The 17,368-nt window shown below is 46.7% G+C and overlaps 6 protein-coding genes across 6 annotated transcripts; 3 read left to right on the top strand and 3 right to left on the bottom strand.

Moving 5' to 3' along the window:
- Window positions 1-385: 385 nt before the first annotated feature.
- Window positions 386-3,373, top strand: N7503_007197 (glycosyltransferase; the record flags this gene model as incomplete). Its single annotated transcript, XM_057066744.1, has 12 exons — window positions 386-548; window positions 606-821; window positions 883-1,034; window positions 1,095-1,450; window positions 1,503-1,660; window positions 1,717-1,977; window positions 2,034-2,142; window positions 2,198-2,545; window positions 2,606-2,762; window positions 2,819-2,957; window positions 3,016-3,144; window positions 3,201-3,373. The coding sequence occupies 12 exons, from the start codon at window positions 386-388 to the stop codon at window positions 3,371-3,373; spliced, it is 2,361 nt and encodes a 786-aa protein (XP_056920425.1).
- Window positions 3,374-3,828: 455 nt separating this feature from the next.
- N7503_007196 (uncharacterized protein) lies at window positions 3,829-4,471 on the bottom strand (the record flags this gene model as incomplete). The annotated part of the gene is made up of 2 exons (XM_057066743.1): window positions 3,829-4,361; window positions 4,435-4,471. The coding sequence occupies 2 exons, from the start codon at window positions 4,469-4,471 to the stop codon at window positions 3,829-3,831; spliced, it is 570 nt and encodes a 189-aa protein (XP_056920424.1).
- A 3,736-nt stretch (window positions 4,472-8,207) lies between these two features.
- N7503_007195 (sorting nexin-3) lies at window positions 8,208-8,923 on the top strand (the record flags this gene model as incomplete). Its single annotated transcript, XM_057066742.1, has 3 exons — window positions 8,208-8,285; window positions 8,480-8,801; window positions 8,895-8,923. The coding sequence occupies 3 exons, from the start codon at window positions 8,208-8,210 to the stop codon at window positions 8,921-8,923; spliced, it is 429 nt and encodes a 142-aa protein (XP_056920423.1).
- Window positions 8,924-11,552: 2,629 nt separating this feature from the next.
- N7503_007194 (telomere repeat binding factor family protein) lies at window positions 11,553-13,600 on the bottom strand (the record flags this gene model as incomplete). The annotated part of the gene is made up of 3 exons (XM_057066741.1): window positions 11,553-12,435; window positions 12,486-12,515; window positions 12,573-13,600. The coding sequence occupies 3 exons, from the start codon at window positions 13,598-13,600 to the stop codon at window positions 11,553-11,555; spliced, it is 1,941 nt and encodes a 646-aa protein (XP_056920422.1).
- A 440-nt stretch (window positions 13,601-14,040) lies between these two features.
- Window positions 14,041-14,581, top strand: N7503_007193 (uncharacterized protein; the record flags this gene model as incomplete). Its single annotated transcript, XM_057066740.1, has 2 exons — window positions 14,041-14,102; window positions 14,173-14,581. 2 exons carry the CDS (start codon window positions 14,041-14,043, stop codon window positions 14,579-14,581), a joined length of 471 nt encoding a protein of 156 aa, XP_056920421.1.
- An 855-nt stretch (window positions 14,582-15,436) lies between these two features.
- On the bottom strand, window positions 15,437-16,967 carry N7503_007192 (uncharacterized protein; the record flags this gene model as incomplete). The annotated part of the gene is made up of 2 exons (XM_057066739.1): window positions 15,437-16,297; window positions 16,362-16,967. The coding sequence occupies 2 exons, from the start codon at window positions 16,965-16,967 to the stop codon at window positions 15,437-15,439; spliced, it is 1,467 nt and encodes a 488-aa protein (XP_056920420.1).
- Between the last annotated feature and the right edge of the window lie 401 nt (window positions 16,968-17,368).

The following is a 17,368-nucleotide window of genomic DNA, read 5'->3' as shown; positions in this document are numbered from 1 at the left end:
AGTTCGAAGAATGAGATGGATTTAGGCACCTGTGATAAGTTGCTAATTCTAGACCATCAGAGATAGTGTCGATTGATGGCGCTCATTGTTCAGGTATATTTCCACTACAGATCGCCAGGCAGGACTAGGAATGATCTCGGGAAGCCGAATACGAACCCGAAACCCCACTTATCGTGCAAGTAGAAACCCACCCCTGATTCCACGAGGCCCCAGCCTGGATATTTTAAGCATTCAAACCCATTTTCTTTTTCATAACTGAGTTGCCTAACAATGCTTATATTATAAATTTGGTATGAGATGAGCCTATGTTCTTCGAGTTTTACCACTAACCAACTCAGCATCTGTTGTCAAGACTATCCGCTTCTGCGACCGAAATCAACCCAGGATGTCTGAAAAAGAAATCCTTCGACAGCTCGATGATGATCGTTTGACAGACGATGATTTTGAGGGTGATGAGCTACCACCGACGTATAGCTCCTTATTCACTGATGCACCACTTCCTCCACCGATAATGCACAATGAGCTGCATGAGCTGGCAGCCTTCGAAGGTACCAATAACAGGGTGTCCGGTTCAAATACTGAGCTCTGCTAAATATTCAATACAGACAATGGACGCTTCAGTATCGATCTGAGTGCAGGGAGCCGGACCTCCGCTATACTCCAGGGGTATTCTCTCCCCACTCAGCGTCCACAGATGATCGAAATTGTGACAAAGCCACCAAGAGTATCCGATAATGAAGAGAGCGGAGGCAATGGCGAGGTCCCATACGAGACCAATAGGATGAGGCTAGATATTATTCTCATGCTTGTGGGAAGTAGAGGTGGGTATACCTTTCCCCCGCAGTCACACAAGGGTCTACCGCTAATATAACATGTGTACAGATGATGTTAAATCTTGTATTTTGGTTGGTCAGGGACTTAGCAGACATGGTCACCGAGTTCGAGTCGCGACACATTCGATCTTTCATACTCTTGTGAAAAAAGCCGGACTAGAGTTTTTCTCAGTCAGTAGTGATCCAGAGCATCCAATGGCTGTAAGTGATTGCCAGTATAAAAAAGTTAGAGGGTACACACTGATCACTCACACTCTTTAGAAAATTGATTCAGCGTTTATGCCTCGCTTAGCCAATGCCAAGAAGGCTGAAGTCATGAAGAACAACAAAATCCTGATTGATACCTTGAAAGCATGTTGGATTGCCTGTACCCATCCTGGTTTGTGGAAAGATAGACCATTTTTTGCTGATGCTATTATTGCAACGCCTTTTGCCCATGCCCACATTCATTGTGCTGAGCGCTTGTCGATCCCTCTTCACATCATGTCGACTACACCTTGGACGCCTACTAGAGAATTTGCCAATCCTCTAGCACAGATCCAGGTAGATGACTGTATTGACCGTGACATGCAAAATTACTTCTCGTTTTTGTTGATTGAGGAATCATTATGGCATGAGTAAGTCGACGTTCTACTACACACGCATGCTCTCAGGCTAAACGAACCATAGGGTCTCTCATGTTGTTGATCATTTCCGGCAAGGGATTCTTGGCCTCCCTGGAGTCCCCACTGGCGGAGGGGCGCTTTTAAGGCAACTGAATATCCCTCACACATATCTCTGGTCATCTGACTTCCTTCCAAAGCCAGCAGACTGGAACGATACTATCGGTAAGTAGCAGAAGATTACCTCAGCACCTACTCCACTAATCGCAGATTTGCTCTAGATGTCTCCGGCTACGTCAACCTAGAGACCCATTCTACCTTCATGCCCTCGGACGAGCTGGTACACTTTCTCGACTCTACACCGGCACCTATCTTTATCTCATTAGATATTACTCTGCTTGGAAACTCAGAAAGATTTGTGCGATATCTCAGAGAGGCCTCCGACAGATACGGTTTTGCATTCCTCTTACCAAGCAGCTTCCACCCAGTCAGCGGCATATCGGAGTCTTCAAAGATTTTCATATTAGATAATGTCCCAACCGGTCAGTGAGCAATGTTTGCAAACTCTCATCAGCTGGATAGCTCACAACCTTGATAGATTGGCTCATACCCCGTGTCTCCATTGTCTTTACGCATGGTAATGTTCCGACAATATCGACAGCAATCCGTTATGGCAAGCCGATGGTCTCGTTTCCCCTTCTTCGAGAGTGAGTGATACTGGCTTACATTGCCAATTGGTATTGTGACTAACATTAGTCCCAGCCAACCTTTCTGGTCCTCAGCTATCCACAGGTCTTGCATAGGTCCAGAACCTATTCAAGAGAACGACTGCTCTACCGAAACCTTGGTCGAAGCAGTGCGCTATTGTTTGCGACCCGAGACGAGAGAAGCTGTACAGCGCATAAGTCTGCAGATTCAGCAGGAGAATGCCATCGAAAATGCAGTCAGCTCTTTTCACTCTCATCTGAAATGGGATAACTTCAGATGCTGTGTCACAAAAACCGACCCTGCGATATACCAAATGAGAACCAGGCCATCAATAAAGTTGTCAGCTGTAGCAGTGGCCATTCTGATGAGGGTGAAAGCGATGAGAATATCCGGATTGGAGTTGTATGTTTCGATATCTTCGATTTCATTCAAGGATCAGTTTCTGACAAAAATTGCAACTAGAATCAAACGTCAGACATACAATACCGAAAGTGAACAAGAGGTACAGGAAGAAGAATTGTCAGCTTTTGACGAAGTGAAATCTGTCAGCAAAAGCTTGATGAAGGCCATCGTCAAACCGACAGTTTCGCACATCTCAGATGCCTATAAGTGGCGTGAGGTAAGGAAATTCTTTTCAAACCCACAGGTTTCACTTCTAATGACTGAGGCTTACAGGGTAACGATGCCGCTAATACCACGAATGGAAAGGTCAAAATCGAAAAGACAAAAGGAGATATAGCCATCAAAGTGGCTAAGACCATAGGCTTCAGTTCAGCAGTATTCTGCGGGAAAATTGCAGCTCTACCATTCAAGAGTAAGCCTGCAACCCCTTCGCCCCTGACCACAATAATGATGCGCTAACATTGAATCAGCCGTTTATTATATGGGTGAAACGGCAAGCTACGGAGTGAGGAGCCTGAAAGGAATAGAAAGCCATGGCTCTAGTCCTTCCAAACCAAATGGTCAGGAGGGAGAAAGGACATCACAAGAATCAACTCCAGGTAAGTGCCCTATTTTTGAAGCACGAACAGATACTGACTGAAGGTTTCTCCTCTAGCAAGCATTGAGGACCTTGAGACCTCCCGGCGTGCAGTCGATGGGCGGTTGGTTGAGCTGATAAGCATGCTCCAAAGGAAACGGGGTGCAGGAGACAAAAGGCTGATGGACGCGGAATTCTCGCGCATGGTTGTTTCAAATTTTGAGATTATCTGCCAATCTCCTGTGCAATAATAGACTGGGTCAGCAATACATAGAATAGTAGTCAACAGGTTGTAATATTAGATTGGTTTCACCGTTAGTCGAAAATGACGCTTTGGTTTTGCTGTGACTGGAAGGTAAAATTATAATTTCAACGCCATTGTAGACCTTAGAAAGCTCACATTGCTTGTCAGTTATTTCCATGGGGGGAATGGGGCTTAAAAGAAGAACTACTGTCTAGGATTTTCTTTGTAATATAGTGGGCGGGATGTCCCTCAAAGCAATATTTGAGTGAGGTGGGCCATTGAGAAACACTTCCCACATTCAGTCACCTAGACAGTTCAAAGGAGCCAAGAAAAGTCTATGAGAATTGCTTATCATCCTCCGAGTATAACCCTTTTCTTAACATCCATAGATATTAGGTAGATTATGATCCCCATGTGGCTCATCCTCATGACATCAAGCAATGATTGGAGAGCAATAAAAGTTCAAACATCATTGTCAACTCGAATAAACTCCCATATTGTAACTTCATCTCGATTAGGACCGACCTGGAGCGTGTTACCCGACCCTATCCGCATCGGTAAAAATCCACCTCCCTTTTTTTTGAGGATGATATAGCCACCAGAAGGATGTTGTCGCACACAAAATGCCTCATTGTCCTCGTGGTATTTTTTGTCCGCAATAACAGGTTCCTGACGATAGCTATCGCGTTGCCCTAGAAAGGTGCCGGAGATCACATTTTGAAACCCCATGGCCATATTTTCAGATTCAACGCATGTCCAGTAGACACCACACCACCGCTTGTGATAATCGGGCACAAGTTCAATATTGCCCTTTTGAAGCCCGATCACAAGATGTGTGACAGAATCGCGGATAATGAATGTTCTGCCTTTCCAAGGGCAGTCCAGGTAGCGCCGAGTCAAATGTGATTTATCAGAATTGTCACATGTATCACTAGAAGTGGGGGTAGTGCATCTTTCATCATCAATGGTAGTGGACGACATCGCATCTTCGACAGCTGAAATAGGTGAAGTCTCACAGTCTGGACACTGACATCCCTCTATAAGCAAGGTTAGCCAATGTTGTCAGACAACTGTTGTCCTCAAATGACATCAGATACTTGCCCATTTTCATATGTCATAGTACTCCGTAGTTAGAAGGTCCTGTGTCGATGTACTCAAGAATGTGGGCAGTGATGGCGAGGCAAAGAGAAGGGGTGGGTTAGAAAGTTTCTAAATAACTCCTTCCGCGGATATACCGTGGATGTACTCGTGAATACATAATAGCCTACGTATTTACTAGGTAATCCCAAATCCATTCCCGTGACATATTATGATCAGTCCGAAAGAGAACATATCTCTTACTGGGAGCTAAATCCTTCATTTTGCCTTTGAATTACTCACGATTCGAGTAGTATCACAGTGTCTACCTCTCGAACAATATCGCCGACTCCAATATTCGTCACGACGACCACGAATGTCAACAATGAATAGTATTAGTAAACGCTTGGACTTATCAGTCTCATAAAGACAATCCCTATACCCCTGGGCGCATTAATTTATTCCAAGACCATTTGAGATAAATACGAACTTTGGGGTTCTCGCCGAGCAAGCGCCCCGTTGCTATTCTAGCTAATTATCCAGCCACCATGGGCAAGGCGTTTCTCGAGTCCGACAGCCAGCCTTTATGACATATACAGACACGTGAGACAAACTTGGCCTTCCCCAAAAGGGCCCCAGGATACCCTTGGGGCGCTCGCCCGGAAAACTGACCAATAGGACCAGTATATTCAATCGCGTATTCGAATCGGAATGGCGCCAAGCTCTTGGGGGTGGAAGGAAAGATGACGATAGTATTGGTTCGGGCTTAGGGACCCACAGTATTTGACAAGGCTGTAAGCCTGAGGACCAAAGAGCCGGAAGTCGGCACAGCCCAAAACACTGAGAAACAGCCTTGGAGGCTTCAATGTCACGAGGTTCAGGCTTCAATTCGGTATTAAATCCTAGAATAATATTTGAGTGTCCTTATGTGTCAATGTTATGGGTCCAATGTAAGTTGAAAATAGTCTGGGTTATTCTCTGCGTTGCCCGTGCCGGTGAGCCGTCCGTGCGCGCCAATCAACAAGGTTGAGTTATTATCCCCACAGCCACATTGAAATGCCTCAGAGGCTCTGTGCCTCGCTCAGTTCCTGGGAATTTAAATAGTGGAAACAAATCCCTGTTTCTAGAAGAATGGAAAATATCAGGGATCTCTCTCGAGCTTACTATACTGAACGTCGATCATTCCCTTCACCATGAGGCTCTTACTGCTTGCTATAGCAGGAACTATTCTATCTGCTGCAGCAGATAGTCCTTTTCGTCTACTGACTCACAAATCAAACGACGTTAATGATCGTGCTGTATGTGAAATATTATACCAAAACTTCATACTTGACCTTGACTAATCTAACAATATGCAGTTATCATGTATTCAAGATATTGATTACACCCCACCGTGTGACACAAACAGTGCCGCATGGTTCAAAGACACATCATTTCTCAATCAAGTAATCCACTGCATGAAAGATGCAAGCTCTGGGACTGTCGAGTGTGAGTTCCATGCCTTCCAGCCCAAACTTTACTCCTGCTAATCGATGATCATTTAGCTGTACTCTCAAAGTCCCAGAAATGGTGCAACCTGAAGACACTCAATAAATCCACTTTAGTGCCCTATAAGCCTCACGGAGCTCATGCCAGTCTCAGAAGTACGATCAATCACCTTTCCAAACGATACGGCGGATATCATCAGCCTACGAACGGAATCTCCTGGCAAGCAATAATGGGTATATGTGCTGGTGTTGGTATAGCGTTGGTTGTGATTATCTGTTTTCTGAAGGGAATCATTCGTGACAGGGAGAACAATCCTTATCGTGGGGAGAATAGATTGTCAGCTTGCGAGCCTAATAGAGGTCGCCCTCCGCCGCGAGCTCATCCTCGGCCTTCGGCTCCTCGTGCTGAACAGATTACCAGGGCTTCGACACCTCCGCCGCCTTACATTAGGGAACCGGAAGCAGCCCATTTTAAGAATCATTCTGAGGGACCGGGACTTCCCTCCTATGATCAGCTGAGGGGGAGCAATGCGGTTTAAGTTTTGTATCAATATTAATATGATGAATTTAATCTAGATCGTCTTAGAATCACCGAGCAATTTTTGGAGGTACTTTCCTCAGAATCTTTTTCGGTAAATGTTGAAGTATTCGTCTTGTCATTTCTTAGCTGGACTAGAGCTGGAAGAAATAGAATGTCAAATTCAAATGTATGTCGAGAACAAAAGATAACAAAGATGAGGGAAAGCTCTATCCTAGCGAACTATTAGAATCCAGCATGTGTCTTTGAAACTGACAGCCCAGAGGCTTGACTGAATTCGCTTCTAAGACTTTCGTTTGCATGCCTGTTCCTTGTTTGCCTCAGATTTATCATCATCCACTTCGACATCATTCTCTCAATCAACTGTACACTACCCAGGTGCCTTTATATTTATTCACGCAACCGGTGCTCCAGGACTTCACTCACCTCTATATTCACTGGTTTGCAAGTACATACGCTTTATCCACATCTATACCTCCCGAAAGGTTCTGAGGCACCACACAATAAGTATGCTATCAGTTCCATCAAGACCTCGCAGGTCACAACACTGCTCAGTCTCCAGACCCTCGTACAAGACGGACACACTTCAAATGGAGATTATATGGCCTGGAGGCCCAGTATATACTAATTCTTATGGGGCTCTCTCGCTCAAAAACAAATCCATGCGGGCGTGGAGGACGTGTACCTAGGACCTGTGAACCACTCTGGGTAAACTGAAGAGCTTCTCGGTACTCTATGATAAAATGTGCCGAGGTCTTGGGACTGCAAAAATTGAATTACACGTGCGGTGTTCTCGTTGCGAGCTTCGATCAAAATGCAAGCCCGCCACCAGAGAATGATGGACAAATCAATCCGTTCTACCATTGCCTCCTTTCAAAACGAGTTCTTTACTGCTCAGGAGTCCAATGCCCTGTCTGTTCGAGTGAACTGTTTACCAATTCTTTACATCGCCCGGAAAGTGATCCCCCAGAGGCTCATTCGGTTCTGCTATTCAACATGAAACACTTTTACAGCTGGGCTAAAAATTGACTTTATGTTTGCATTGGCCAGAATTTTGCGTCCTTTTGAGGCAATCCGTGTGGGGTGGATTTTCAATGCTAGGATATGTTGGTTTCAGAAGACAAGCTCAGTCACCAGCTGCTGCCCATTATTGTGATCTTGGAACGCTGGCTGGGCTAATGACTTCCAATATCTAGGCGCTGCCCCGGTGCCATTGTCAAGGCTCTTGATTGAGGATACTGTGACAAGTGAAATCTAAGGCGAGCGATCGCTCTACCAACATAATCGATTCGATTTTAGCGAAAAGTGATCTCAGGGTCAGGCTATGGCTTCCAAATTGTGATCTATAGGCTGGAACGCAAGTCTCAACCCGATGAGTGTTTATGAATGAAAACCTAAATATTTCTGAAATATTGATGGGGCCAGACTTGTATTTCCGCGACTTTCAATGATTTTTGAGTCTGTCTAATTCGCAGGATGAAGTAATTGAAATAATCCATGTCTTAAGTTTTGTTTAAAGAGAAGCTAAGCTCCTGTCAAGATAGATAGAAGCGATAAGCGATAAGCGCGGATCAACCATTTTCCCTTATCACATCCCCCGCTTCTCTCGCTTGCCTTTCCGTGCGGAGACGTAAGTCAATTTGCTCTAAAGCCCATTAACCTTCCTGAAACCCGATACCCACCCGGGCATTTGTTTCCCTTAGAAAAAGCCCCGGTCTCCTCTCTCAAATAGCCCCACCATGCAGCACGTCCCAGAGTCCCGCCAGCAGACCTTCGAGGAGATCTACGGACCACCGGAGAACTTCCTTGAGATCGAGGTACGTAACCCCACCACCCTTGTCACTCCAAGGCCAAAGCAAGACATGTACCCCATGTCGCGTGCCATCAGCACCGCACCCCACAATGCCAATGCAGCCCAGTCCAGCCCAAATGCGTACCCGTCCTGAATTCCACGCCGCAAGATAGAAATGGATTGCCAGTTCACTAACATATTCTCCTTGTTAATCTATAGGTCCGCAATCCCCAAACCCATGGCACATCTCGGAACATGTACACTTCGTACGAAATCGTCTGCCGGACCAACATACCCGCGTTCAAGCTGAAGCACTCGGTCGTGCGCCGCCGCTACTCCGACTTTGAGTACTTCCGCGATATCCTCGAGCGCGAGAGCACGCGGGTTACTATTCCCCCGCTGCCCGGCAAGGTATTCACGAACCGGTTCAGTGACGACGTCATTGAGCACCGCCGTGAGGGGCTTCAGCGGTTCCTGCAGATTGTGGCGGGACACCCGCTTTTGCAGACGGGGAGCAAGGTGTTGGCTAGTTTCATACAGGGTGGGTTATTCCGATCACTTTCTCTGTCGCTATGGCTATGGTCATGGTTGAAATTTATTTCATGGGAGACTTGCTAACTCTCAGTTGTTTTAGATCCGAACTGGGACCGCAATGCGTGGTAGATTGGTAGGCTCGCCTTGTATATAGGTTTGAGGTGGATTCTGGGGGTTGAGTCTTAATTCCTTTTTTTCTTGTTTTGTTCCATCCACGAAGCAAATTGAGCGCTATGGGCTTTAGCCAAAATTTTGTTTTTGCCTTTGATTTCCAGGATGAGTTTTTTGCCATTCTGCTATTATTCTCATCAGCATCGTGTGCTCGGCCGCGACTGCATTGTCTTTCTTCGGCGACGCGACTGTCCATGTCTATGTCCTAAGGCGAAAAAGCAGTAGTAGACAGGTGTACGTTATGTGATGGTCTCTATTTTTGGCACTTGAATGTTCTTGATATCCAATTATCATTTGATTATTTGATCTCTTTACTAAAGTTCCTTGGCTTGTTTTGCTGTTTTTGTTCTAGGAACGTTGAAATCATGAAAACTAAGCTGCATGATATTGATTAGCCGAAGCTTGGCTTGGCAAGTCTTCGGGTTTGCATTGATCTGCCAATCATGAATCTCAAGTCTCAACTTGACCTCCGATGACACATCAGAGACTTCATTTGGGTATTTAGCATTCACTTGAAGATGCATGATGGCAATTGTTTGGCCTGTAATCATCTAGGCACATGACGCCACAATCACGTATAAAAGCGTGCCTCTGTCAGATAGACCTCTCTCCTTCCTACATATCACAAGCATATAATACATCATATATCATATATAATATATTGCATATTATATCTTTAACATTCTTTGCTGGAGTCTATAAGGGCGGTGGCAGCTACAGTCATCACCAAAGGTTTCGCCAGGCCTCCTCGGCGCATGTACCGATCCGCCGAAGTTATGGTGGACAATGTGCTGGAAAGGCTGCAAGGAGATATTCATCAAAGGTGGCGAGGCAACATATACGAGTCCTGCTGCGGCGAGATAAATAAGTCGTACTGGGGCGTACTCACGGCAGACAAAAATACGTTTGTGTCCCGGTCATGATCCTCCAAGAGGCCAAAGAGGCCGTGACACAGACCGGGTCATTGAAAAACTTAGATTGAGATCTCATCGTCCTCCATCTCCAAGCATGACTGCATCAGATACGTCTACGGAAATTACGTCAAACGGGGTAAGTACTACTTATTCTCACTATCGAATCATTATTAATAATGTCCAGACTGCTACCTTAACTACCCGATACTCTCAAACCCCCCCTTGCTTTTTCTCAAGTTGAATATACAACATTTAAAATATACTTCAGGATGAAGACGTTCGATAACAAACATAAAACGTCTCTCACATCTTTCGACGAGTCGCTCGATATGCTTCACGACACAAGTCACGACTCGACGGGATGAGGCCATTGTCTACCCCAGGACAAGAGATGCACTGTTGCTCTGGGAGCTCGCTAAATGGTCTATCTTGCCTGACTGACATGGAGGTAAATTACAACCTATCGAGGTACGTCTTGACAACGACAACGCTGCGATGCTGCTAGCTAAGCGCAGCAGTCATAATCCACAACCAAGTGGCTGGATAATCCATGACATTTGGTAGATTGCTGTGCGGAACGATTTCAACTTGACATCTATTACGAACGAGGAAAAGCGGTAGATACATTCATTGTAGCACTGCCAGACGACAAGTTGAGAAGCATAGGGGTCTCATGGGCATCACTCGCAGGCCAAGTTCGGATTAGCAAACAGAGGCTGCTTTGGAAGAGACTACGGATTGGGCAATTCTGGGGTTTACAGCAGACCTAGCAGATATTCTCTTCATGTATCTCGAGGTTAGTGGTTGACATGGTTTTGCGCTGCGGGGGTTATCAGAGCAGGTAACCAGCTTCAGGAACAGATCAGCACTTTTTGATTTTTGTTCTCGTTTGCTTTTGGACATACACAGAATAGAATACTATTCTGTCATCTTCATATCGTTATTGATGACCCCTACCTATTGACAAATGCGTGTGCTTCTCTTTCTCTTTTCCCTCTCTGATCTGCCTCCAGCCTCGGCCCTCGAGCGCAGCCAGGTTATCAGCCCGGTCTTGGAGCTCAAGGATACTAAGAGATCGGACGCAAGCCTGACTTTGCAGTTGGACATTACGGGTCAAAGGTCGCGTAGAGCCACGCTAGGATTCTCACGGTATTACTAGTAAAACCACAAAGTACAGCACTGTTATGATGAGGACGTGGTCCAGGAGATTTCCCAGAGAAAGCACCAGGATGGTATAAACATCTAGCACATCCTGGAAAGGAACGAGTTTGCTTGCGCAAGGTCTCAGAGCAAATCCATGGTCATTTTCTTTGTCTTAGAACTACGTAAACTTTACTTTTACCTTACTCTTGGCTCCTTCTCATACACAGGAACCAGTCCGGGCACAAACACTAGGTAGAGTCTAGCCAAATAGATAGAGAACATATTGATTGACAATAGATTGGTTGTCTAATTTTGGAAGTTGCGCGTGAAAAAAGGAGAAGCCATCGTGTACTGCGGGATATAGAAAGAAAAAATCAAAAAAGTCAAAACCAAAAATCAAAACACCCGAAATGCCGAAATGCGATGGAGTTCGCAAACGAATCAAAACCAGATAGGAAACAAATCAATACTTTTGTGTTGTTTTTGCTCTTCTTTTTTTCTTCTTTTTTTCTTTTTCTTCCCAGAATTCTTTAGCCCAGGTCATCCCAGATCATAGGAGCAAGCGTGTTATCCTCCCAGGGCGAAGATGGCCCGGCAGGGTTCTCATCTAACGAGAATGAAAGTGCATTCCCGGAAGACTCAAGGAAGCCCTGCGGGGGCGGTAAAAAGGATGGGTCAAATGGGCCGGTGCCCGCATTGGTATGCGAAGCGGTAGACGTCTGTCGACTATGAATATGCGGATCAGAGTGCCGGTGAACTATTGGAGGAGCTTTCGTGGGAGTAGACTCAGTGCTGGCAGGGCGATCTCGAGTAACTGGTCCAGGATCGCTGTTGGCAGTTTCCAGCTTTGGCGGAATCAAAGCTTTGCCATTGACAGAGCCTCCGTCTCGATAAGCGTGTGGGAATTTCGTACGGAAGCGGTCGCGGAGATCGGTAGCTCTGCGGTGACTGAGGTTGAGCCTCTTGTCCTGTTGAATGAGGGTCCATTGGAAGCCGTGAACGGCGTAGCCTTTGAGAAGGGCTTCGTCTTCCGCGGTGGTGAATGGCCGGCGCGAGCGACGTTTTGATTTGACTGAAACGAATGGCTCTGGGATGCCGAGAGATTCAAGGCTTGTCTTGGATTTGCTGGAAGCTTCTGTGCCCGTGGGTGGGGGCGACTGTTGAGGAGTCGGGGTGCCACTTCCTAGATTATTCTCGGGCTTAACAAATGGTACGCTCAAGGTTGCTGGCTTGTGGGCGCTCGTGTCTGGATTTCCCGCCCCAGGGCTCGGTGCAGATCCCACATTTGTAGGTGAATGGATCGGGAGGCGAATATTGCCGTAGGGTTCGTCAGATGCTTCGGCTTGAGATTTGAGAAGGTCATTGGCTAGCTTATCACGCAATGCCTTGGTTGCTTCATTTGGATCAGACGCGCTGTTTAACATTAGTAAATAAGATAGGGCCTTTTGTTGCGATCCACTTACCGATATGCCCATGGACAATAGGCCCGGAATCTTTATTTTAAAATGAGTATCAGGAGAAGATAGTGGGGCGATTTCATGAATCCATACCGGTCCTTCAGATTAGAAGCTGTTCGCATGTTGAACTTGAGTTCTGGCTGTGCCAATATCGCTGTCCAATTACCAATACCGCACTTCACCACACCCCGGAGGAGATCATTTGTCTCTTCCTCGGTCCATTTCCTCACATTCCTACGAGATCTGCCACGAGTCTTGGGGGACAAACGGTCACCCGTGGCAGGAGTCGAGGTTATCTCATTCGAGATTTGCACTTTTGCATCAGAGACGACAGACTTAATGATTGGATTTTCGGATGGAGTAATTCGTTCGTCTTCATGATCATGTACATCATCATTGTGGTCATCAAGGGTCACGCCGAGCAGCTCCTCGATTCTCGCTTCTCTCCGCTCTATGGGTTGGCCCTCTGAAAGGTTGCCATTGGCGGAGACTATACCAGGATCGACCGCAGCATCTTCCCGAGACGGTTTCGTCAAGAGCTGAGGGATCGAGCCTGCTTCGATAGGAGGAAGGAGAGCAGCATTGGGCGGAGGTTCATTCAATCCATTCAAGATAGCAAAAGGACCAAAGGGAGGAGGACGTTGCTCTTTCTGTGCCTGTGGGATTGGAAGCTGCAGGTGCTCGCTAAACGATTCGGGTAGGTCTAAGCGGCGGCGCTTGCGTGTGCCGTGAAGGGCGTCGTCGTCAAAAGAAGAAGAGAATGGGAAACGTTCCAGCGCACGCAGATTCACAAATGCGGGGAGAATCGGCTTGGGTGGTGGCTCCACATTTGATTGAGGGTCTGTGGCAGACTCGGCCTTTTTAGTTCGTGCAGCATTGAGAAACTCGGTCACTGTTGGCAGACCCGCTTTCGAGTTTGTGGGGGCATTTCCACCGGTCGAAGTAGATTTTGAGATGGCGTTGGAATCCCTGGATCCACTTGCATTTGGCTCCAGGGGAGATGGAATGCTGAGCGTACGAGATGAGACAGGTTCCCGCAGCGGAGCGATACGCAGGGAAAGTTGGGGAAGTTCGCGAAGTAATGATTCATCCAGGGGCCGTAAACCTCCACTAGAATCCATACTCTTTCATCAATCACTTTGTTAATGGATCTCAGCTATTGAATTGCAAGCCATCGGGCTAGCCATAGTGCACAACTAGATGACTCGGAATGAATGATGAATAAGACGAAAGAGTTGAAGCGTGAAGCTTCGATAAGGAGCGATAACATTAGGGTGAAAATAAAGACCACTAGCGCAATCTACGTCAGCAGATCCACGTTAACGCGGAGAGCTCGATCGATCTTCAGCTACTCTCGATTCGCGAATATCTTGGGACCTTTTCCCCAATTCTACTCTTTCACATCGAAATTGACCTTTAGTACTGTGATATTGAGCTACCCAAAGCACGCCCTCTCCCACAGCACCATTTAATCAGCGGCCCACATCCTCCCTCAACCATCCAAAACCCAGCTCCAACCAAAACCAAGGCGAACATATTCTCCAGTTCGCACATTTCCAAAATGCCTACCATCTTCCCAACATGGCCCCACATCATCTTCGGCATTGTTGAGCCCATCTCCTTGTACAACCCCCTGAACCCGACAATCAGCACAACAACAAAGAACTAACCGAACGCCCGCTCCCAATGATAGAGTCGCGGGCAGTCTCAGCCCCATTTTCGATCTCAACGGCTTCATCTACGGCCAAACACCCCATGTCCCGGCCCCAACTTTCCAACATCCCAGCAGTGTAGCACTTGCCTACCAACTAGGCAACCTCTACAACCTCCTTTTCCTCGTCGGAGTTGGCGTGCTGCACGCAACTACGGAGCCCAAGGTTCTTCGAAACTACCTGATTGCTCTGGCGATCGCCGATATCGGCCATGTGTACGCCACATACATCGCGATGGGCTGGGATGCGTTTGTGGATGTCGGTGGTTGGAATGCGCTAACATGGGGAAATATCGGAGCTACCGCGTTCCTGTTCGTGAACCGAGTGCTTTACTTCATGGGTGTCTTTGGACAAGCCAAGGCGCCGAAGATTGCGGGGAAGAAAGAGTGAATCCACCCAACGATGAATCCGACCGTTGGCTCGTTGTTATCGCTAGGTGATGACTTTTTGACTTTATGCGGGTTGAATCGGAGGACTAGGAGCCGGCCTATTGCGCGCTGTATTAAATTGTCCTATATTCGACACTTCGGCATTTGTCTCGTTTCATGCGTGTCGCATGACGCTGGCTCGGGAGCTATAAGTGATCTGATTCGACGCTAAAGGCCGACGTCCCGGGATCGATGGATCCGATTTGATTTGTAGCGGCACTTTAGCCCAGAAAGAAAGGCCAAACAATTATTGACCTATGGCCAGGAGGTCTGCATAGAATATGGATATTATTGGATCGATCTAGATTTGGAGCGCAGCGTGCCGAGCCCAATTATGGTCACGATTCATAAGGAGGCTTGTTATAGAGCAAGAGGAAATAAGCCCAAAACTCAAAACATACACATGATATCAGCAAATCAAGGGAAAAGCCTCCTAAAAAAGATCCCGTCTTTCCAGATTCATGCAACGCCCGACGCCCCCGTCCTGCGGATGCTACTTAAGCTAGCATGGGTATAACGATAGCAAATACATACACATGACCAAATGACAGACCCAGAGTACAATGCATAAAGCAATCTAACAAGAATTCGTCGATCTTTGTTTCCCAAGTCAAGATCAAGATGAAGCCTTCCTAGTAATGAAATCATTCCAAGAGGGTGTACCATAACCTGCCATTATCGCAAACATTTGAAATACTCTCCAGTCCCATGAGTAGCATGATCACCTACATTCCATGCACGTCACACATCGTCTTTTTCTTTTTTGCTCGCCCGATTTAGCCATCAGCGTGCTGCCGATTGCCGATCGTGGCGCCGATTACAATGCTTTTGAAACTAGGCCCTGTAGATAGTCGAAAAGCGGCTGAATAGCGGTCTCACCGTGCTGCTGGTATTCCCGGAAATGAGCGAACAAAAAGGGGGTACCCGGATCCTCGAGGAAATGTTGATGATAAGCGGCGTAATTGTGGACCGGGTTGATGAGATGAATAGCCTCCGGTAGGATAGGAGCGTCTAGAACGAGCATACCCCCAAGGTTGCTGTTCAAGCCGCGGGATCGAGCAGTAGAGATGGAGAATCGTTGTAAACCCTCGAGAATGGCAGTTAAAGAATAGTAGTCCTTTTTGATGAAAAGTGTCTGAATTCTTTTTGTTAGATCTGCATCTCTTCGTTTTGTTTTAGATGAACTTGCCTGTGCACATTCTTGTAAAGACTCGAACATGTCTGGTAATGCACAGCAGCACTCCCAAACTGACATGCTGATAGTGTGCCAGTTTTCCATTAATTCTTTCGCCATACCGTCGCCATTGAGAATGTTTTGTCGTGAAAGTCGTGAAAAGTCTACTTCATCGGTAATAGCCAAGGTATGCGCAAGATCCTTTGGAGATGTCGCACTCAGATGGTCCTCCAAAAACAGACATGTCGTGTCGAATGGAGTGTGCCAATCCATTTTCGGGGTTTGGCTGTATTGTGCACGAAAGCGAACGGACAAAACAGACAACATCTTCAGGATTGTCGTCAATTTAGGAGGCTGATCTTTGAACATGTTCTGGATCGGACCAGCAATGAACTCTAAGTCGGGTGTATTCGGTATGCGAACATTGAATGCTGTCTCCGGTAGAAGCGTATGCAAACATTGCACCACAGCACGGTAAGCGAAAGGACTTCGTCCCCGCAAATACTACAGCACAAAGCTTTAGTTTAGGCAACGCTTGATGGAAGACAAATGGAAAATAGACACACACCTTCTCCACTTCTAGGTAAACCGAGATTTGTTCTGGGTATACCTTCAGATGATCCAAGAGATGAACATAGAGGGAAGTATGTTGCTGTAGAAACCACTCTACAGACGGAGCAGGATAGCCCAGCGCAGCGCGAACGATCTCCTCAAACTCCATCCTCATAAACTGGCAATGGCTCTCAATATCGATGGCACTAGCAATTATCCTCGGGTCAGTCGGTTCTCTCGGCGGGAACCAGCTCCAAGCAATTGATTTGACAACAGGTATTCTCGACCGGCGCAAAACCTCCTCCACCCTCTGCAAATGTGATAAAGCAGAGAGGTACTGATGCTCTCTGATATCAGACAACGCCACCAAAAATGAATCGACCGTTTCATAGTTACGGCTCAGAAGCGCACTGCGCGGGAGGTTTTCATCCCGGAATAGGGCATAGCGGATCACCATGCAGATCTCTGGAATGTTGAAGGCCCACAGCACGGTTGTAGCTTCGTCTTCCCACCACCGGTAGGTGAAGACATGACGGGGAACTTCTGAGCTGACCACGAAGAGTGAATGGTAAGAGTGCATTCCGACTGGTGCCATCATCTGCGTTCCTAGAGGAGTCGCCATGTCGGGCCAGTGCGTTGGGGAAATCTTTCCGGTGTATAGTCTTGATCTAGGCGGATGGAAGACCGAGTCTTCCGTGCCCATAGACTGCATTTATGCGAATACCTCAGCACCTGGGCCAGGGGTCTTATGAGGCACAACACAAGTACATGTGACGCGAGGCTTGCGCAAGATAGCCTCGCTCAATCGAGTCGACTGGATACGAGAAGAAAAAGAAAATAAAAATCGACTGAAAAATAAAAAAAAAACCGGAAAATTGAAAAATGGAAAAATGGAAATATGATGGACTAGGGCACAAATAATATAGAAAATTCCAAGTATAGGCCAGGGTTTCAGACGTGGCGGAAACAGGAATGGAGTGGATGCAAAATGGATTAAACGCTCCGGGATATTCGGAGACCCGG

Source organism: Penicillium pulvis (assembly GCF_028828015.1).
Source record: "Penicillium pulvis strain IBT 33274 chromosome Unknown contig_5_segment0_segment0, whole genome shotgun sequence".
Taxonomy (NCBI): domain Eukaryota; kingdom Fungi; phylum Ascomycota; class Eurotiomycetes; order Eurotiales; family Aspergillaceae; genus Penicillium; species Penicillium pulvis.
This window is presented reverse-complemented; position numbering and strand designations above follow the sequence as displayed.